At 42.2% G+C, this 21657-nt stretch overlaps 2 protein-coding genes across 4 annotated transcripts; one reads left to right on the forward strand and one right to left on the reverse strand.

Annotated features, from left to right (window-relative positions):
* Positions 1 to 407: 407 nt before the first annotated feature.
* Positions 408 to 15682, forward strand: aebp1b (AE binding protein 1b). Of its 3 annotated transcripts, none has more exons than XM_032577564.1 (23): positions 408 to 612; positions 768 to 1244; positions 3685 to 3855; positions 3943 to 4002; positions 5316 to 5687; positions 5993 to 6061; positions 6602 to 6664; positions 7086 to 7169; positions 8652 to 8723; positions 8815 to 8924; positions 9199 to 9338; positions 9428 to 9512; positions 9594 to 9738; positions 9819 to 9907; positions 11067 to 11190; positions 11439 to 11635; positions 11766 to 11942; positions 12141 to 12304; positions 12452 to 12855; positions 13894 to 14033; positions 14465 to 14564; positions 14671 to 14837; positions 15040 to 15682. In XM_032577564.1, the coding sequence occupies exons 2-23, from the start codon at positions 1004 to 1006 to the stop codon at positions 15397 to 15399; spliced, it is 3534 nt and encodes a 1177-aa protein (XP_032433455.1). In that variant the 5' UTR covers positions 408 to 612; positions 768 to 1003; the 3' UTR covers positions 15400 to 15682. The 3 variants fall into 3 exon arrangements, with proteins under 3 accessions (XP_032433455.1, XP_032433454.1, XP_032433453.1); XM_032577563.1 differs by having other exon boundaries at positions 5319 to 5687; positions 6599 to 6664; XM_032577562.1 differs by having other exon boundaries at positions 409 to 612; positions 6599 to 6664.
* pold2 (polymerase (DNA directed), delta 2, regulatory subunit) lies at positions 15632 to 21070 on the reverse strand. Its single transcript, XM_032577565.1, has 11 exons — positions 20683 to 21070; positions 20317 to 20549; positions 20112 to 20233; positions 19143 to 19266; positions 18948 to 19062; positions 18675 to 18873; positions 18494 to 18574; positions 17225 to 17382; positions 17014 to 17141; positions 16818 to 16919; positions 15632 to 16099 (listed from the first exon to the last, which is right to left on the reverse strand). The coding sequence occupies exons 1-11, from the start codon at positions 20826 to 20828 to the stop codon at positions 15939 to 15941; spliced, it is 1569 nt and encodes a 522-aa protein (XP_032433456.1). The 5' UTR covers positions 20829 to 21070; the 3' UTR covers positions 15632 to 15938.
* Positions 21071 to 21657: the final 587 nt, after the last annotated feature.

Genomic DNA, 21657 nt, shown 5'->3' on the forward strand with positions numbered 1-21657 from the left:
GAAGTTTACCTTAAGTTATCCCAGAGGTAAACTTTATGAATCAAGCAGCGTTCAAGCCTCTGAGCAGACTTTCCAAACGGCAGACAGAGCAGGAGACAGACAGAAAAGAAAACACCACATGTAGTAAGAATATGATTCTGTCATCTGCCGTCCCGTGTTGTGAGCTCACCTCTGCTGGGCTGCTTACTTTTTCCAAAAAAGGGAGACACTGATTGACACAACTGCCCCCATTGGAGAACACACACTAAGGTGAAGAAACCTCTGACCTGACAAAGAACACCGCCTTGTTTTTATCTGCTTAAGATTTCTCTTTCTGTCAGTTATCTTTGTTTGGCTTTGTTGCACCAAATCCTCCTCCTCCGTCTCCTCCTCTGTGCTCCTGTCTTCCCCCCTCTCTCTGCGACTCTGCTTGTGTAACTTGGTGTCCGAGGAGTCGCTCCTCTCTCCCGCTGTTCAGCTTTGTGGTGGTTCTGCAGGGCTGCTGCTCTCCGAGAAGGAATTTGAGCAGACAGAAAGCAGACGGATCCTTCTCAAACCCCAGCGGTCCCAAGGGCCCCACCTGCCCTGCAATCTGAGGTCTTAGCGTTACACCTGTTGTGACTCGTCCTGCAGGTGAAGGGGATCCTTTAGCCTTGTTATTGTTTTTTCAGCTGACCAATTAGGAGCTCTGACTATTCATTTGACCGGCTTTGCTTTAGGTGTTTCTCTCCCTGTGTCTCTGCTGACTGCCCCCTCTGACTGCCTCTTTCTCCCCCCTCCCCCGTCAGTCGCTGTCTAGCCCAGCCTCAGCCCAGCTGACATGACACGCTGTGGATGTGGGTACGTGTGGAGCTGAAGGAGGAGACCTCCCTGCTGGGGTAAAAAGTTTGGAACGCGTTGAAAAGAGGCTGAACACTGAAGCTCCTGGAGGATCAAGTGGAGCGAGCTGACGAAGAAGACGTGCACGCTCCAAAACCAAAGGATTTTTCAAAAAACTTGTTTTGTTTTGTTTTTTGCAGCAGGTATGAAAAGCCATACTGTGACTGTGTCTGTGGCTCTGCTGGCCCTCTGCTGCCTGCTGATTCCCAGAGGAGGGAGGAGTGCCGGGGGAATATCTTCTCTCCTGCAGGAGAAGCAGACTCAGGATCAGCTGCGAAACGAGTCCCTGGATCACCCAGAAAGCGAGCAGGAGCTCGCAGGAGACACACACCCACTGGGAAGCAGCATCAAGGCCAAGAGAGAGGCAGAGGGGACTTCACAGGAGGGTAAGCTGAGTGACGCTCTCTCGCCGCAGACAAAACAATAAAACTGCTGAGGTGCACGGTGCCTTGTGGTTCTAACATCGCATTTTGTAATGTTAAAAACACAAAATTCAACATGTTTCATTAAGATTTGATATCAATAGAAAACCAACAGAAAATAGTGGCGTAATTAAAAGAAAATAGGTACACGATTTTCAATATTTTTTCTACAACTTAAAGTGCTAAAAGCATGGTTTGAATTTTGCATTAAGTCCTGCTGAATCGATGCCCTGCAGATCCACATTCTGCTTCAGTCGCAACCGGCTGTCTCTACCAGCTTTGTGCATTTAGGTACAGAACTGTTGCCAGTTCCTGTTCAAGACTGGATGGAGAGCATCTGTATATCTATTGAAATGTTCAAATTTTGACAGATTTTGATCAAGTTGTGGACTTTGACTGGACCATTCTAACACATAAATATGAAGTCATCTGAACCTTTGTCCCACCTCATGCATGGAGAGATCAGTCTTTTAGTGACAGCCTGCTTACATCCCAGGTGCACAAAGCAGCAGTCGTCGTAGAGCCTTCCTCCCAGCAGTCTGTCACACTCTGTAACCATCAGTACTCACAACAACTCACAGCTTTTACTCATTTTGAATAACACTTCTGCCGGCATCTACTGTTTCACAGTTTTTATTGCCATTTTTTGTAAATAATCTGTATTTTTATTGCTCCAATACACATCATGCACATTTTGTCCGTTTTTGAATTAACCTACTCAGTTGCACATTCCTTTGGACTATTTATAACAACTGCACAGTTTCAAATTTTTTGATTTAGTTTTTATATTTTGTTTTATTTTCTTTTTTTGAATCTACTTGCTTTGATTGCCTGTCACTTTGCTGCTGTTGCACAGAAATTTTCCTCATTGTGGGACAATAGAGGATATTTCTATTCTATTCTATTCTATTCTATTAGAACTCATCCTGCATATTAGAGGGTTTTTGTCCTGCTGGAAGGTGAACCTCCACACCCACTCTCAAGTCTTTTGTGGTTTCAGTATCGGCCTGTATTTAGCTCCATCTGTTTTCCCTTTGGTTCTGCCCCTGTTGATGAAAAGCATCCATATCGGTATGATGCTGCCACCACCATGTTTTACTGTGGGGAAAGCCGTGTTCTGAGTGATGTGCAGTTTTATTTATTTACCATGCACAATGCTCCGTCTGTGATCCAAAACGTTCCATTCTTGCTTCCTCTGGCCGGAGAACCTCGTTAAACATGCTGTTAACCTACTTGGCTTGTGGCAAACGGCAATCATGGCATTTTGTGGTTTTCTTTCAACAACGCCATCCTTCCTGCAACTTTTCCACAAAGTCCAGAACTGCGGAGTGCTAACCTCAGTTGTCTCTAATACACACTTTCCCACTCACCTGAGCTGCAATCCTCGGCAGTTCATCCAGCGATACAGTTGGCCTCTTAGAGAAATCCTCTAGGTAGGTTTGCAGTTGTCCTGACGACAGATTGAACAACATTCTGTGAGATGCTCGAAGCTTGTAAAATTTGTTTTATTTTCTCTTCAAACCTCTCCGCAACAAGATCCGAGGCCTTCGCAGAACATATCCATGTACGTAAAGTGATTAAATTACCCAAAAGTGGAGTTTGTTTACTAATAAAGTGATCTCTGAAGACAGTAACTTGTGTTTTAATTTAATTACGGGGAATCCAAGCAAAGACGGCTGAACAGAAAACTTTTCACTTTCCAATTAGGCGCCACTTTGTGTTGAATGAAGTCCTATTAAAACACACTTGGATCAAGGTTATAAGTTAATGTGGAAAAGTTTAGTCAACGCAAATACTTTTGAAGGGCATCGGAGTCTGAGTGAGAAAGAGAAAATAACAGATATAGGTGCAGCATCAGTCAGGAGAAAGTCCAGATATTCGCCTAAGGTCATTTTCTTTTTTCCCAGATAAACTCTGTGCTGGTAGCCCAGGAGGTGTTACTGGTTTTGAAGATGATGATTTTTTTTTCTTCTCCCTTATGAAAGTCCTGGAAGATTAGTGCGGACCGTGGCATTATTTTTCATACCAGTTATGCGTGAGAACATATCAGCTCTCTGCTGAGCTTCGCTGAAGATGCTGAGGTGAGAATAGTTTTCAGAGTAAGGTTGACAGATTTAGCATCCTTGAATCCCAACTAGTGGTACGTGGCTAATGGAAAAAGAGAGAAGTGTTTTCCATGAAGGCTCAGCAGAGCTTCAGACGACCTAAAAAGGAAATACTGATGGATCAAAAAAAAAAAAAAAAAAAAAAGCTGAAATAAATTCAGCTGTCTGGTTTCTGCCTCTCAATAAGTTGCTCCCAAATGATGCAATATAAACTTTTTGAGGTGTTAAACAAAAAGTTTAATACCTTGAAATTTGTTCCGACTACTTCTACTTCTACTTCTACTTCTCGTCTCCTCCAGGCATTTTGAGCAGGCTGAGAAGAGCCCCAGAGGACGGCAAAAAGAAGAAGAAAGACAAAAAGAAGAAAGAGCCAAAGGATCCAAACGCCACTAAAAAGCCTAAAACTGACAAGAAGGGGAAGAAGAAAGACAAGCAGACCACAACCACAACCCTCCCACCCACCACAACAAGTGAGAACAACACACTGCAGTCATGTTTCTACTGAACTGGGGTGACTTGGGGGAGATTTGCTGACCTGGTTTCTGTCTTTCTTCCAGCGTTCCCAACAGAGCCTCCCACTGATCCCCCCGCTGAGCTTGACTACTTCCCTGATTCTGGTTAGTGCCATGTTAAACTTTTTATTTACGGTTTTGACTCCAGCAGCCATTCGCTGACTTCTTCTCCTGTCTTTCCCGTTTTGAATAGAAAAACAACTGGTTGACATATTTATGCTTCACAAAAAATAACTGTAGTAGCTAAATAAAAGGTAAGATCCTTCTTTCAGCAAGCTGACTGGCAGTGTGCAGCAACTTGTAGCGAATGAGTCCCATTGTGTTTCTTTTTGCTGCAGACTGAAAAAAAGATTTCCAAATCTCTGTACACCTTGATGCAACCAATCGACTCAGGCAAATAACTCCACTTGTAGGTTAATTGAATTCGTCCCCCTGCAGTTTTATTGTCCATAAGACCACAACCTTCAGAGTCACATAAAGGCAGTTACAAAGTCGGCCTTCTATCACCTTGAAGAACATTTCCAGGATTAAAGGATTAATGTCCCAACAAGAACTGGAGAAACTCATCCATGCGTTTATCTTCAGTCGCATTGATTACTGCAACAGTGTCTTCACAAGTCACCCTAAAAATGTTAATCAGACAGACAGCTGCAACTGTTCTCACTAAAACTAGGAAGATGGATCATCTCAGTTCTAAAGTCTCTACGCTGGCTACCAGTAGCTCAAAGAACAGACTTTAAGATACTGTTGTTAGTTTATAAATCATTTAATGGCTTAGCACCAAAATATATTAAAGTTTTGCTGAATCACTATAGGTTCCTTTAAATCTAGGCTAAAAACCCATCTGTTTATTGTTTTGATAAATAGAACATTGACCAACATGTTTGACGTGTATTGATATTGATAACTGTGATATCAATATTGCAATTATATTGCAATATTGATATCACAATATTGCAGTTATATTGCAATATTGATATTGCAATATCAATGACTAAACGTTTGTTTAGTTTTTCTGGTTATTCTGATTTTTCTTTGTTTTTCAAAAGAATAATTATAATAATAGTGGTTTTTTTATATTAACTTCTGGATAAATTGTTGCCACTTCTTTCTTTCTTCTTTTTTTTTGTTTGTTTATTTCCTTTTAACTCTCCTTCCAGTTTCTTTATAAAGTCTGTTTGGCTGTGAACACAACAGTTTGACCTCAGTCACATGAAATAAGTCTAGATTTAGCTATAATTGTTTTTGTTTCTTGGGATTTGAATGATATTTTTATGAATTTTCATTTATGCGTTTTTACGATCTAAAGCACTTTGGAATATGTTGCTGCTGAAATGTGCAAAACAAATCAACTCCAATGATTGATTGATATGATTCAGCAACTTTATTTGCACAACTGCGCTTTGTCCTCTGTCTAGTAGACGACTATTGGACAGATGAAGATGACTACTGGGGGGCTGGCACCACTCCATCTCCAAGCACTGAGCCCCCGTACCTTCACAGGGTCACAGACGACCCCGTTACTGACGCCTACGATGACTACTGGAATCCCATTGAGGGAGAGCCGCCGACTTCACCGCCCGACAACTACGATGACCTCTGGAATCCCATTGAGGGAGAGCCGCCGACTTCACCGCCCGACAACTACGATGACCTCTGGAAGGAAGTTGAGAAGGACCCGTACGCTCCTGTGACCGATAACTATGACACCTACTGGAAGGAGCCGGACCCGACCCCCAAGCCCCCTGAGAAGTACGGCACAGACCACAGCAATTACTGGGATGCCACAAGTACGTTTGGGACTCTTTAGTCCTCCTGGTTTTGTTTCTGCAGCCACTACAGTGAGCACTTTTCTGCACTTTGTCTCTAGTGCAGAGGTCAAAAAGATCAGCAAATTTTTCCGCGGGTGCTGGAAAACTTTGTTTGACACTCCAAACGTGTTGTCGTTACTCTGTGTTTCCAGTGTTTTGCCAAGAGAAATTTAGTCCTTCCAGCATTTTGCCTCACTCACTTTGTGTTAAATTATCTGTCAAGTTAAATGACTCTTAGTTTTGTCATTTAAACTCTTGCTCTGTCTTGTTTTTCCCTCCCGCAGTCGAGCTTCCAGATAAATTCCCAGACGAAGAAGAGGTCAGCCCTGAGATCATAGTGGAAACCATCCCAGGTGCCTGCTGTCACACAGCGATCTTAGAAAAATGAACGACCCCTCCCTCCCCCCAAAAAAATATGGCAAATTTTCAAATCAAGCAGTGAGACTTTTCCAAGATTTAGGGACATATGGAATATCTGTTCCACTTGTGGCTTTCATGAGCACATGCCAATGACATTACAGTGAGTCCGTGCAACAACCTACGCTACATTTGCAGACAGGAGTGGGTGGGTTTGCTTAGATCCACTAAGTCAACAAGACCGTCTACGGTTTTGTTGTGGCGTTTGGAGGAGCCCTGTCATCAGATCCCAACTAATTTATGATTCCTGTAAATGTAAATTAAGGCTCTAACAGCCTGATTATAGTGAGGCGTCACAGAAGCAGATCTGATGTTGTGGTCGAGCAAATCAGGGCAGGGCTAACGTGTAAAACTGCTGATTAAATGGCGAAATCTCATAAAGTCTCACTTGTAAAGAAGTAGATGTTTTTAGATGACGAAATGGGGGTTTCTAACTTTGTTCTGTTGATGTTTTTGTTTTTTTTTTAACACAGAAGAACCCACAACATCTGCTCCATTTGAGAGGACCTGGTATGATGATTATGATGAATACGGAATGAGTAAGCAAGCACTCACGGGTCAAATGTGTCCCAAAAAACCCCACATGGTCCTCATTACTCAGAAAGACTAGAAAGGAATAAGCACTCAGGTCATAAAGTTTCCAGTTTAATAACTAATCCCTGATAATCTTTTTGTTTCCCGGATTTTAATCTTGAAAGCCAATCTGTTGTAATTTCCTATTTCACAATTATGCACCCTAATGCCTTAGACTGCCAAGTAATAAAAACTTCAAGGGGTCTGGATAATCTTGCAAGCTTCTATACGTCTGAAACCTACATGTCCTTTTGTAAGGTCAATATCCTTACAAAATAAAAGCTGATCTTTAATAATCTTTTTCTCTTTGTTTCCATGTTTTAAACTAGAGAGACGTGCCTTCGTGAGCGCTTCCATAAAGTAACCAGTTCTCTTTTTCCGCTGCAGGACGGAAAGACTATGACACAGATGAAAAGTGGGTAGAGAAAGAAAGAGAGCGAGCCAAGAAGGAGAGAGAGAGGGAGGAGAGAGGTAAGAGAAGCCAGATGTGGGCTTACCCAAACCCTTTTGGAAATTATCTTTCTGTGCAATTATGTCAATAGACGCCAGTGCCTTTTACCTAACAGCAAAAGTACTAAAGGACAACAAAACAACGCTCTAACATGTTCGCCGCTTTCTCTTGTCTCTTATACGCTGCTGCAGATGTTGTGAAGAGTCTAGCTTTAACTTGCACAAAAGGGACCGAGGTTTATCCAACCAAAGCAGAATTGAGATCAGGCCTGCTAACGGTTCAGAAATCTCCCGTGAGCTAGAGGGAAAACAAACAGAGACGAAACCGTTTGGATCGGATTGGAGCTGTGAGGAAAACAGACGCCATGGGGGCGTTTTCATCGAGCACATTCAAAGCACGCTCAATTCAATCAGTCACTACGGCTGCCACGTGTTTGCAGTATGCATTCAGGTTGGGGAGAAAAGTTCAGAGAAAATGATAAATAACTCAGACAGGAGTTGGGGTCAAAAGGTCATCTACAGCAGCCGCGGTCTGCTACCGATTTTTAGCTTCACTCGAAGCAGATGTTTCCATAACCTAATGCTGCCACCTTTAACATGGACCTGCAGAAGAGTTCAGTGAGACAAAAGCAAAGAAAAAATAATTGTGTTAGAGCGTCGAGTTCTCCTCTCTGGGGAAGAGCTGGTCCAAAGCAGTACGAGGCCCTAAACAGAATTGGATTTGGGAGTCCTTCCAGCTGCCGTCAGCTACCACAGTTCCAGTAATATTCCCTTTATATCAGCCATGTCCAAAATACATTAAACTTCACGGCCTTCTCTTGGGTTTACAGAAGTCAGAAAAAGCAACATCCAGCAGTTCTATATTGGAAATTGACTTCATGATACAAAGGCAACAGTAGCTTAAATAACAACTTGTTGAAACCAAAATAAGCAGAGAGCCATCGCCGAACGCTAACAGCACAACCAAACGTGAAGCTTATCGGCTACAGCAGCAGAAGACCTCGACGACAGCTAAAAACAGGAAACTGAGGTCACAATTCACACACTTTCAACCAAAATTGGAGAATAATAGACTGGAAAAAATTTTTTTCTGGTTGCATGAGTTCTCTGTCTACTTCTAAATGTCAATATCTGTACTGAACTCTAAATATTTTCAGCCAGAAGCACAGGTATTTTCAATCAGGCTGTTGTTTCCTTACTTTGAATGTGCTTTGGGACGGTTCTGTTTGAGGTCAGGATGGCCTGAGTTTTATTAGAGCAAATCTGGACTGAAGGCCAAGTCATAACATCTGGTTTTGTTTTTAAATTACTTCCCTCCGCCAGACTCCAGCTCTTCACATCCTCAGGAGGATTTTTAGCAAGTAAAATGTAAAAAAAACAAAACAAAACAAAAGTTGCTGATTTGTGCCCGGGCAGAGAAAGTAGAAAAGAAAAAGATATAAATTCAGGAAAAACAGTGCAATTTATTTTTCATTCAGACTGCTCTTCTGACCCCCCCGACAGAACGAGCAGAAAAGCTGAAGGAGGCCGAGGAGCGAGCCAGGAACAGACCACGTGTCTACAAGGAGCCAAAGAGTGAGTCAGTAAAATCTGGAAAAGATGGTGAAAATCTACTCTTTTGTTTTTCCCGTTTCATCTCATTCTTTTGTGCCTCCGCATGTGGCAGTATGTCCTCCTCTGGGGATGGAGTCCCATAAGATCGAATCGGACCAGCTCACAGCCTCCTCTATGTCTCAGTACAGCTTCTCTCCTCAGAGGGCGCGCCTCAACATGCAGGTAGGCAGACAGGGCTGCAGTCTGAATACGCCACTCGATTACCCGTTAGCAGCTTTGGAAAATACAGTTACTGCTGAGACAGTCACTTCCATTAATCAGAGACTCCCATAAACAACTGAGATATTAAATCAAAAACACACTTTGGCTTGCCGTTTCAAAGTCAAGAAAAATGTAAATTCAAATCAAATCACGCGGCATGTTTTGAGTTTAGAGCTCAAACCGTCAGCAAGCCAGAGGACTGAGCAGAAGACTCTCTGGTCTGTGTGGTTCCCAGGGCTCAGAGGATGAGGACAATATGAGAGGTGGAGCGTGGTGCGCAAACTCAGAGGACAGGATCCACTGGTTTGAGGTCGACGCTCGCAGGGAGACCGAGTTCACCGGAGTTGTTACTCAAGGCCGAGATGCCCTGAATGAGTGAGGAGCAAACACACACACACACTGGTAAGGAGCGTTTCATCTCAGTAATAAACTCCACATGCTAATCTTCTGTTGACTCATTTTAGGAGCGATTTCGTGACATCCTACTTCCTGGCCTTCAGCAACGACAGCAGAGAATGGACCACCATTCACGATGGATACGCAGACTGGGTAAGCTGACCTCAACCTGCGTCACCTCCTCCTTGCTCCACCGCTGAATCGCCGACCTCCCGTCTCCCCCGTCTCGTTCAGCTGTTCTTCGGAAACAGCGACAGGGACACTCCCGTCATGAACCGGCTCGCCGAGCCCGTGTTGGCTCGCTACATCCGGATCATCCCTCAGAGCTGGAACGGCTCTCTGTGCATGAGGCTGGAGGTCCTGGGCTGCCCTGTGCCTGGTGAGCCCGCCGCCACCCCTCCAGAAACACAGTATGAGACACACAAAGCATAGTGTGGTTTAATCGGTTTCTGCTCTCAGACCCAGGTGATGCTCTGTACAGGCAGAATGAGGTGACTCCTGTGGATTACCTGGAGTTCAAACACCACAGCTACTCAGAGATAGTTGAAGTGAGTATCCCTCAAAGTCCACCCTGAGGACGATTATCGCTTTAGTCTACACAGTGTCTTATAACTATTAGCGCTGCAACTAGAGATTGTTTTAGTTATCGATTAATCTGTCGATTATTCTGATGATTAATCTTTTAATAGGATAAAAAAATTGGCACGTTTTGCAGATTTTTTTATTTAAGCCTTTTTTACTCAATATTAGAAGTACATTAAAAGAGGCTTCAAATTCAATAATTTTTTTAAAAATAAGATGATAAACATTTAGTGCTATAACGCATTTCTTGATCATTTGTAGCACAGGATGCATCTGCAGCTAAAAAAATACTACAGACATCAACATGTGAAAAGTCGACAAGTTGGAGATGGTCTTTTGATTCATTTTTGGCTTAACCAATTATCTGAAGTTTTTTTTTAATTTATTTATTTATTTATTTTTAAAATTTGAACTGGGAAAAGCTCAAATGATTCCACTCTAAGAGTTATGGCTAGTTCATGTGTACAAAGGTCTTTTTTTTTTATTTTGAATGCAAAACGTATATATTTCTTTGTACAATTTTGGCTTAATATCTCCTCTGAGTGTGTTGTTCTTTCAGAAAATTGTCTTTTTTTGAGTTTGTATACTCCAGTTAATGAATAATCAATCACTAAATTAGTTGACAACCGTTTCAATAGTTGATCCATCATGATTAACCTGATTAATCGTTTCAGTCATAATAATTATGTCATGGCAATTTCAGACTGCGCAAAATTAACATAGTAAAGGACTGTTAAGCACTAAATATTTGTTGCCCATTATGTTTTAAAAATTTGCACCTTGCATGCTAAGAATTCGAACACTGAGCCCGTTGAATGGAGCGGGTATCACACCCGACAGAGACAATGGCGCTCTACGGTACTAGAGGTCACAGTGACTGAAGCATCATAATGATGATGGATAAGAATAAAAATGTCAACACTGTTTTGATCACAGTGTTCAACAATCCTCCCATTGTGTAATTTCCTAATGTGGTGCCGCCCTAATTAAAACTAATATTATAAAAACAGTGCAGTAAGGCAGTGTTGCTTTCTAAAATGACGAACACGATGTGAGTCTTTGACGGCGAACCGCTTGTTGTCTCCATGAGCAACACTTCATATGATTCATTTCTGACTCATCCAGCTGATGAAGTCGGTACATGAGGAGTGCCCCAACATCACCAACGTTTACAGCCTGGGCCGCAGCTCTAAGGGACGAGAAATCATGGCAATGGTCATCTCTGGAAACCCCACAGAGCACGAAATAGGTGAGAATATGAGCATGACTGACACGCCTGTCCAGTTAAAGTTTGCAATTAAACTACACTGCTATTTCTGTTTGTAAATTAAAATATGTTCTAGAGGTACGGATACTTGTGCATGTCATTGTTTCTAAAGTAAAACCCTGATTGAAAAAAAAAAAAAATACAGATATGTCCTGAACGTATCACCTGGTAGTAAAATCAGGTGGACGTGCAGGTTGTGGTTAACAGAGAATGACAGGCCTTCTCCACAGGTGAGCCGGAGTTTCGCTTCACGGCTGGTCTCCATGGGAACGAGGCAGTGGGGAGAGAGCTGATCCTGCTGCTCATGCAGTACCTGTGCAAAGAATACAAAGACAGGAACCCCAGGGCCCAACGCCTGGTGGAGGGAATACGCATCCACCTGGTTCCCTCTCTGAACCCTGACGGGCACGAGACAGCTTTCGAGGTGGTGAGTGGAAGAAAAGCAATCATGTCTATCGGGTCAACCTGTAAAAACAAACAGAAGAAACTAACAGGAGATGCTGCTGAACCAAAGTCAGTGCACTCATCAGCTGATTTCCTCATGTTTCCTGCTGCAGGGCTCGGAGATGAGCAGCTGGACCATGGGACACTACACTGAGGACGGCTTTGACATCTTCCAGAACTTCCCTGACCTGAACAGCATCTTGTGGGATGCTGAGGATAAGGGCATGGTGCCTAAACTGACCCCCAACCATCATGTGCCTATACCAGAAAACTTTGAATTCAACACGTCGGTAAAGAACTCACAAATAAGTCTTAAAATGCTTGCTAGGTTAGATGTATAACACATTTGGCCTTAGAAGATGTTTTTAACACTTTAAGAACATTTTCTGTGTGAACATATACCTGATGCTGCTGTTACACCCGAATTGCTGTTTCTGTTCTACTCTTTTCAGATGTGTTGAATCTTTATCTTTCTGATTTTGCTCCAGATTGCTATGGAGACCAGAGCCATTATTTCCTGGATGAAAACCTACCCATTTGTGTTGGGTGCAAACTTCCAAGGCGGAGAGGCCATCGTGGCCTATCCTTATGACAGTTTACGTCTCAACAAGCCTGCCAAGAGCGACCAATCCCGCAGCCGCAAAAAGAGACAGTATGACATTTCCTCCGTGAATTTATTGCTCTTCTCTGCATAAATGTTTGCCTCTCAGGTTGTTTTGCTTTGCAATTCTTCCTTCCTTTTCCGCTACATAAATCAGAGTTGTTTTGAAAGGCTTAAACTAGAATAACATCCCTCCAGGTACGAGGATGAAGGTTTTGATGCAACCGAGTGGGGAAGGGGTTACCAGGAGGAGCCAGAGGAGGACTGGAGAAGTCGAGGATACGCAGAGCCAGAGGAAGAGTGGCGAGGTCATGGATACGACCAAGGCTACGACCCCGGATACGAACATGGCTACAACCAGGGTTATGGACACAGAGAGGAAGAGGAGGACGACGGAGGGCGCGGGGCTGGATACCACTACAGTGAGCCAGAAGAAGAGCCCCGACTGACCCCGGACGAGTCCCTGTTCAGGTGGCTGGCTGTGTCGTACGCCTCCACGCACCTGACCATGACCCACAACTACCGCGGGTCCTGCCACGGGGACATACCCGCAGGAGTAGTCGGCATGGTCAACAGGGCAAAGTGGAAACCCGTCACTGGGAGTAAGTAACTACCTGCTGACTGCTTGAGAGGTAGCATACCCTGGTGGATATGATATGCAACTACACCCGGCAGTCAAAGAAGCACGAACTTTAATAATTTCCTAAACCTATAAGCACTCGCTAATAGGTTTACCCTTATACGGATTAACTGACTCAGTCAATCCTGCAGCTGTTCTGTCAGGTTGAGGTTACAACTGTGCAGATTAGTCAAGTTCTTCCACACCAAAAATCCCCCTTCCAGGTCTTCATGGACCTTGCTTTGTCCAGTGATACAAAGTCATGTTTGTCACAAGGTGAGAAGTATTAAAATGTCTAAAACATCTTCAAATACTTCAACACCAGAGTGTCTTTTAGTGAAACTAATGGGCTAAGCCCTGACCAACAAACCCACAACACCATAGTTGGCAAAACAGTCAGACAATTACTGTTCTTGGGGAATCCGTTAAATCAAAACCATTGGATTGCCAGACAAAGAGGTAATATGGTTCCAGTTAGTACGTCGCCAATGCTTTTGAGTCTTGTGGGGTGGTTTTGCATTGCATTTGGTGATATAAAGTTCAGATCCAGATGTTTAGCCATGGAAACACATTTTATGATGAAGTCTGTGCTATTCTTGAGCCAATCTGAGGTTCAGAGGTCTGTGGCTGTTGAATCCACAGTCAGCTTCTGCACACTAAATGCTTCAGCTGTTGTCCCTACTCTGTGGCCAAGTTGCCAATTGTCATTATAGTTGCACTAATAGTTTCCTGTGGAATGTTTAGTAACGAGGAAATTTAGCAAATGGGGTTCTTGTAACAATGAATTCCTGGAATTCACTAAGTTCTTGAGAGCAATGCTTTTTTTTAAGCAAATGTTTGTGGAAACAGTTTGCATGCCTGGATCCTGGATTTTATACTCGATCACCTGAATTTATTTAATTTACATTTAGAATTAGATTTTTGAATCAAACTGAATCCAGTTATTTGGAATAGGAGTCGTCCTTTGTTTTGGTCACAATGGGGACCAAGTCAATATCTATGTCTGTGATCTTCTGTCCAGGTATGAATGACTTCAGCTATCTTCATACCAACTGCTATGAGTTGTCCATATTCCTGGGCTGTGATAAATTTCCTCATCAGAGTGAGTTGGCCCAAGAATGGGAGAAAAACAGGGAAGCAATGCTCACCTTCATGGAGCAGGTGAGTCACAAGAATGCAATCTGATCTGGATGCAAGCCAGATTTCATCATTGCTAAATTTCAAATCTGCTACTAATCGTCTCCTATTCCAAAAACCCCAAACAGAGGACGCCTTGCCTTGAAAATCAGTTGTCCTCCAGACACCATCTCATTCAGACATGACTTATATAGAGTGGTTTGCTTTATAAAGTCCTTGTGCAATTAGATAAAATCATAAATCACTGATTACCAAACAGTCTCTTGTGAGTGGAGGAAATAAAATTTAAAACTTAAAAAAATGTAAACATCTTTTTTTGTCTTTTCATCATGGGTGTGGCCAGATTCCTTTAAATGTTTACTTATTGAAAGTGCAGAATTACAGCACATTTTTTTAAACGGTATCATGAGAACAAACAGCGTGTTTCCTCATGTCTTGTCATTCCTGTTCTTTAGGTGCATCGTGGCATCAGAGGCATTGTGAAAGATCAGCAGGGGAATCCTATTGCAAACGCCACAATCTCTGTGGAGGGAATAAACCATGATGTTACCACAGGTGACGACACCTTATCCCCATTTAAACACATTTACTGCCCATTTTCAACTCAGACACTTTTAAACATGCTTATCTGCCTTTTTTTTTTTTTTTTTAATTACCTCAGCCCCAACAGGGGACTACTGGCGGCTGCTGAACCCGGGGGAGTACCGGGTGACGGCGAAGGCCGAAGGCTTCTCCTCTGAGACTAAACTCTGCGTGGTGGGTTATGAGTCCGGAGCGACCTCCTGCAGCTTTAACCTGGCCAAGTCCAACTGGGACCGCATTAAACAAGTGAGGTCACACTCTGACCCCGGCTTAATATACAGCACCTCTCAGAAATATCCATAGCTCCTTCAACCTTTTCCACACTACAGCCACGACCGTCAATGTTTATTATTCAGATTTTATAATAGGCGAAACAGACGTTTGTCGAAATGTTCAACATCTGCTCTCGCCGCAGTGTAAACAAAGGTTTGCATTGACTTCTTCACAGATCATGGCCCTTCACGGCAACAAGCCAATTCGACTCAGTTACAGCAACTCCGGAGCACAAACCTCTTTGCGCGGCGGCGGCAGCCAGAAGCGTGTGATTAGTGGCAGCAATGGGTTTTCTTCAAACTCCAATGCAAGTACCCAGCGCAGGAGGATGCTCAGGATTGCGCGTCTCCGCCGTCTTCGGCAGCTGAGGTTAATGAGGTTGAGATTGAGTTCGACGACGACGATGCCCACAACGACGACGACAACAACAGCAGCTCCAACAACATCGTGGTACGACTCATGGGGATTAGGGGAGGCAGAATCCTTCACACCTGTCCTGGATTATAACTACGAATACAAGATTGACGACTATTAAACAAACAAAAAAAAATATCCAGCTTGTTTCAGTAAACCATTCCAGGTTTGTAATGTAGCTCTTGTTGTCAGTTCAGTCTTTAAAAAAACAAAACAAAACAAATGCAGTGAGAATGTACACGTAACTACAGTGAAAGGTTTCTGTTACACAACTAAAAACTAATCCATGGTTATACATTTCTGTCCAGCTCAAAGTCCACGCTGTTATTTTTGTCTCTTTTGTAAATGTATGCTTCATGAAAAGATGTTTATTGAGAACACAAATTAAAAAACAAACAGCTGAATTATTTACACTTTCGTCACTCATGTCGGTAACAGTTTTTACAAGACACATAATTGTGTGGAAAGCAGGTCACGATGGCGGCACCATTAGAGGCACAGGTGGGTCCTAATAAAACTGATAAGAAACAAGTGTCTGTTTTTTTTCTTTTTAATAGAGCCTAGTCTTTGTTACTGGGTTGCCTGTTTTAACAACTTCAACCTGAACAGTAAACAAAAAGCTTTTAGTCCAGCTGATCCGAGATGAAAACAGTTCTCCTGCTAATGACTGATGTTCATCTCACTTTCTTCATCTTCGTCGGCAGAGAAGGCTGAGAAGAAAGCCGGCTCGCACCGCAGGGTGCGCAGGTTAACCAGGCAGGCGGTCTGGGTGCTGCTGAAGTCTGGCACGGTCACCAGAAGGACTTCCTGTCCGTCAGAACCTGGCAGGCAGGAGACAAAAACTTAAAGTTCACAGCGACAAAACTGATCATTTTTGACCCAATTCCTTCACCATTTTTTCCCCTCAGATAAGCTAAAAGACTCGCTCGTTCACTAAAAGACATTAATCAATTAATCGCACAACGCATTAAAATATGCTTCAATATTTTCTGAAGGGACATTTTGTTTAGAGAGACATCACAATCCATTTTATTTATGGTTTGGGTCGTGTGTTGTCTATTTTCTTTTTTTATTATTGTTCTTGTGTTATATTTTGAATATTTAAAATATTTTCCTGTGTAAAGGCTTTTTTTTTTCTTTTTCACAAAACTAATGTGCATTAGTCTTTGAGAGGGCAAGCTTACATTCTTAGGCCATTATCAATATTATACTTAGAAATGATCTCAAAACATTGTAATTTATTGCAATAACCACTGGGACAATTTGTCGTCCAACATAATTTATCATCATGACAGCCTACCCTGAGCATTTCCCAATGTTCTCTGTTCTTTTTAGTCCATTTTTCAAGAATAAATACAATTATGGTCGATATCACTATGGTTGTCAAGACTTTATACACAGAGCATGCAAAGAAATAAAGAAAAGAAATCAGGAAGGACTAAAACTGAATTAACTGGCAAACAGCTCTTTTTTCAGAACTGGAAATACTTTCAATTTAATCCTTCCAGGAAGTGGAGGAACCTTTCATCTGTCACTAACCTTGGATGAGCTTGGACTCGAACACTGGAGCGTTGCCACTGAAGTACACATGGGGACATTCCTCCAACATAAACGGGTCTCTTTGATAAAATGGGTAGCAACCTGAAACAAAAACACTGCTGTCATTACCCAGTTATGTGTGTGTGTGTAGACTCACAAGGACACAACACTTCTTCCCCTCCACCTTCCAACCAACCTAGTGTATCAGGAGCCGTGGGGGCCAGGTGCCGGAGCCGCAGTGTCTCCTCTAATATCTCCAGGTGGCTGTCCATGCTGCTGTACTTCTTGATGTCACACACGTTCTGACCTGATGTGCCTAAAAACCTACGCAAAGAGAAACCAAACCAGATCTGAACAACCACTTCTGATGGGACGGAGTGTGTGTGTTCGCATGGGACACCGCCCACCTGACTCCGTCGATGTTGGCTTCGTATGGATTGGAGACCAGCTGCAGGGTGGGGTACACGGAGGACAAAGGGAACATGCATCTGTGGAGGGGTTGCTGTGGGAGGGTGTAGTTGGTGGGGTCGTACTGCCCTGGCATCACGTCCACTGGAACGGAGGCCTTACGACGAGGAAGAGGAGGCAACACAACATCAGACATACAATCAATCAGTAACTAATAAATAGCCATAAAAAAAATTGTTTTTTTCCATCTGTTCTGTGCCTCAGTAACTACGGAGCCCACTACGGGCAACAGGTGGAATTTTTTCTCTTGCTTTACCCCGAAATAGTGCTTCTAGTTGTCAGATCAAGGTTTTCTCCTACAATGTAAGGTTTTTCCATGTAGGAATTTTATGTTTATACCTCGTTTGCGAGTTATCTAAAGTTTTAGATCTTTTTCTTTAGGATAAACACACCACACACATAAAAATGCTGGAGCAACACAGGCTCATCCCTACTCTTAAAACAAACTTTTTGTGAGGAGGAATGAAAAAGGAAAAAAAAATATATCCAAACTATTTGGACTGTTTTTGGGTTTTTGTTAAGAGGGAGTATCGCCATCGGACAGTTTTGATTGTGTCTGTTAGTCTGAATGGTTAATAAAAGGCTGTTTTCATGTGCGGTCACCTCTCCACTGAAAGATACTACAAACAAGAATGAACACTCAGTTAATACATACATTTTTAAAAAGGTTTTCTGCACCAGAGTTAATAATGTGTAAACACGCTTTCAGAGGATCTTTAAAGATGTACATATGTACAAATTTAAGTTTCCATTTGTTATCGATGTGACTGTGAACCCGGGTGTTATTTGCTAGTTTACTGTAAGGAAACGCAAAAAAAAAAGAAAAAATCCTCCGTGTCCCCTAGAGGGCTCTGTACAGTCATATATACTAGAGTAAAAAAAAAAAAACACTACTGATTGCAGTCTGTAAAGTTTACCATAACATCTTTGCTTATCTGCAGACGTCCAACATCTTTTTTACAACAATTACAAACAGAAAGACAAAAATCACAGGAACAGATTCAACAGTTGCAGTGTCTAATACTGACGATCAATAAACTCCTACAAGTCAACTGAAGCTTTTCCTTATCACTTTCTCTTTATTATTAACATGCCAGAGTCTGAATGTTTATACAACAGTAATTATGCAATCTTGCCAAATATAGACACCCTCACTTCCTCCAGCAGAAGCACAACAGAAAAGCGATTATTAACGCTCCACATCTCACCACCAGCTGAAGCAGCAGCTCATCAAGCAGGCGGATGGCTTCCACACTGCCGGCCTGAGTCTTCTTAGTAAGATACTTGGCCTGAATAACATACAGATATTCAATATTTGACATGTTGACCTGTTTACAAGATAAATATGTCTAGGAGTTGCGCTATTTATTGAATTTTTAAGCTTGTCACCTTTGTAGATGCATCTTTGTCCTGGGTGCTTTGGCTCAGCAGGTTCCCGGCCAGCAGGACCCTGGAAATGGTCGCCGCCCCGCTCTGCTCCCCCGCGTCACCCAGCTGACCGGTTACCATGTCGACCAGCAGCTGCAGACCCAGCATGCTGTCGGCCTTGCTGCTGCCTAGGCCGAGCCCTGAGGCCAGGAGCACGAACCTGAGCAGACGGATCGGTCAGAGGCGGGCCACTAACGCAGACGGACCTGGGATCTTCACGTGTTTTTCACTTACTTGTCACAGCTTAGTGTAGGTCTGGGCGTCTGCGAAGGGAGGTCAGCCATGCAGAAGTCCTCGACGGTGAACTTGCCGTCGTTCTTCTCGGCTCCAAAGATGGCGATAACGCTACCTGGGGAGTGGGAGGAAGACGATAAATGAATTTGTAGACGTGTGGGTCAGAGCGGAGGTGATGTGCAGTGATAAACTGACCTGTGACACACTTGTCTCTGTCAATTTTGCCCTCTAGTTTAATCCTCTGCAGCTCATCCTCCAGAATCAGTTCGTCCGCTTCAGTGATGTATTTGTTTCGTGCAGGCTGGGGCAGGAGGTTGTGCTGAAGAAAAATAAATAATCATGCAGTCATGTTCAATCAGTTGGATGAAATGATCCAATAAGTTTCATTTGTCAGATTAAATGTATCTTTCGAAAATAACAACCTTAGATCAGATATTAAACATACTTTTCATTAAACCCACATTTCCACTTTTAAAAATACTTTTTTTATCTGTCTAATGTAATATTCCAATTTTACATGTCATGTTTTCATGAACTGTTGTGGAAAATCACCGTAATTAACAGAAATAAAGGCTTTCAAACATCCATCTCAGTGTTTCACTTTATGATAAAGTTTCTAAAATAAATGGGATATTCAGTAACATTATAATTTAGTGAATGGGTTTGTAAATACTAGAGTGACCATGAAGTACCTTGCAAAAATAATAACACCCTTTAAATAGGAATGGATCTTCTTGATTTGGGTAACTTAGAAATTCAATCTAAATCTTTCCATCGTAGCTCTGACTACGATCCAAAGTTTGCATCTAGATTTAGATTTGTTCTAAGCATTTTGCATAGAACAAACCATTTTCATGTTTTGGAATGGCCCATTCAAAGCCCAGGCTTAAATCTATCAGAACCTCTGTGGCAAAGGTTAAAAACATTTTGATGTTCAAAAGCGATTTCCATCAAATCTGAGACAGCTTGGAATCTAAAGTATGTAAAAATGTTACTGCCGAAATGCGCAAGGAAGATGTATTTAGGACTACCAGAGAAGATTTAGATCTTCAATCGCACCTAGATGTGGATTATTCATGAAAAACTAATTAAGTAAAACCACTTTATAATCAAATGCTACTATGCATTTCTTTCTTTCTGCAACATTCAACAAGGTTTGCCAACCTCCTCACTGATCTCCTTCAGAATAGATGGCTGCAGGTCCATACGCTTGAACAGGGTTCCTACAATGCAACACTGCTCCCCTGTTTCCAGGTCACACAGCTTCCTGATGTGCACATCTGGGCCTAACAAGAGAAGGTTTCAAAACAGCACATTTCAGGGTAAGGTAGGTGCTTCATATGTTCACAGTGAGTTAATTTACTCTTACCCCACTTGTGTTTGGCTCTCTCCGACAGCAGGGGTCTCATCTCCATGAGTCGTGCCGCATAGATGTGAGCATACTGCCTATTGAAGCTCCGCTCCCCGACTCGGTAGCGCTCGGTGCGGGCGCTGTAGTCCAGCGAGGTCCTCTCAAACACCGGGCCCTGGTCCTCCGAGGCTGGGCGGCAGAGCAGAGAGGAGCCCTCCCTCTGAGCACTCAGGTCGGAGAACATGACGGTCCTGGAAACGTGCTAGTTATTATCACCTAAACTGGTACTACTTTTCTGTCCACCGAGATACTCAACACACAGTGGATGTAATTGTTGCATAACATCACTGTTGCAATACTTTTGATCAAATGTAGCGACTTTACCTGGTAGAAAAGTAGGTCTGGGTTTGGCTTTTCCGTCTTAAATGTGGTATTTTGATGTATTTTCCGATTTTTCTCCAGGCAAACAAAAACAGACAACAATTCCCGCGAAATTGCGCTTTCACGTGACTGTCTCGCGAGATTAACATGTATTCTCGCGAGGAACTGTGGACAGCGCATCCAACGCTGCAGAGCAGACTCACAGACCATAATGAGGGACAAACCGTATTAACGTCTATGGATAAAACTGTACTCTAACAAACTCTCTTCTTCTTCTTCTTTTTTTATTATGGCCGATCGAAAACAATTTAAATATTAACCGTCTTCCGAAACTATATTTTACTTCAGTTCGAGCAACAAAACCATATTTTCAATAGTACCACCACCACTACTACTACTACTACTACTACTACTACTACTACTACTAATAATAATAATAATAATAATAATAATAATAATAATAATAGGGGAAAAATTATACACTAGCATGTATTTAAAATTCATAAATCGACATTTTAATTATTTTTTCCGACAGTCTAATTGGAAAGTAACGTTTGCAAAGCCGTTTCAGGTATTTTAAACCCTGATTTAGAATACAATGGTTCCCTTTCACTATAGTGTGTAATTAACACGAGATGAATATTAATAAAATTCTAAAACAGGAATGAATGCTACAATTACACTTCAACTTACACAGATTACAACCTCAAACCAGAAAAAAAACTATTACAACTAATATCTTACAGCTAAAATTCCATATTCAACAAAAACTCTATGTTGCACAAAACTTAACATAATGTTTAGCAGCTTCTGAAAATCCTAAATAATAGCAAATGCTTCAAGAATAACAATCTGTATTAATGTATATATTTTGGTTTTTTAAATCAAATTACAGGAATAATTTATCTTCTCAATTATATATTCTTTGATGTCTTTTCAGTAGCTGGTATTTTTTGTTTTAAAAAAAGTGACAGTAAA

Source organism: Xiphophorus hellerii, chromosome 12 (assembly GCF_003331165.1).
Source record: "Xiphophorus hellerii strain 12219 chromosome 12, Xiphophorus_hellerii-4.1, whole genome shotgun sequence".
In the NCBI taxonomy this organism is placed as follows: domain Eukaryota; kingdom Metazoa; phylum Chordata; class Actinopteri; order Cyprinodontiformes; family Poeciliidae; genus Xiphophorus; species Xiphophorus hellerii.

Bases quoted from the DNA above. Each gene is read 5' to 3' on its own strand.
- aebp1b (XM_032577562.1), top strand. From the start codon at position 1,004: ATGAAAAGCCATACTGTGACTGTGTCTGTGGCTCTGCTGGCCCTCTGC. The intron at 1,245-3,684 runs GTAAGCTGAGTG...CGTCTCCTCCAG, and splicing joins AGAGGGGACTTCACAGGAGG to GCATTTTGAGCAGGCTGAGA. The intron at 14,838-15,039 runs GTGAGGTCACAC...ACTTCTTCACAG, and splicing joins ACTGGGACCGCATTAAACAA to ATCATGGCCCTTCACGGCAA.
- pold2 (XM_032577565.1), bottom strand. From the start codon at position 20,828: ATGTTAATCTCGCGAGACAGTCACGTGAAAGCGCAATTTCGCGGGAAT. The intron at 17,142-17,224 runs GTGGGCGGTGTC...CTCTTTGCGTAG, and splicing joins GCCAACATCGACGGAGTCAG to GTTTTTAGGCACATCAGGTC. The intron at 16,100-16,817 runs GTTAGTGACAGA...CCTGCCTGCCAG, and splicing joins CGAGTCCAAGCTCATCCAAG to GTTCTGACGGACAGGAAGTC.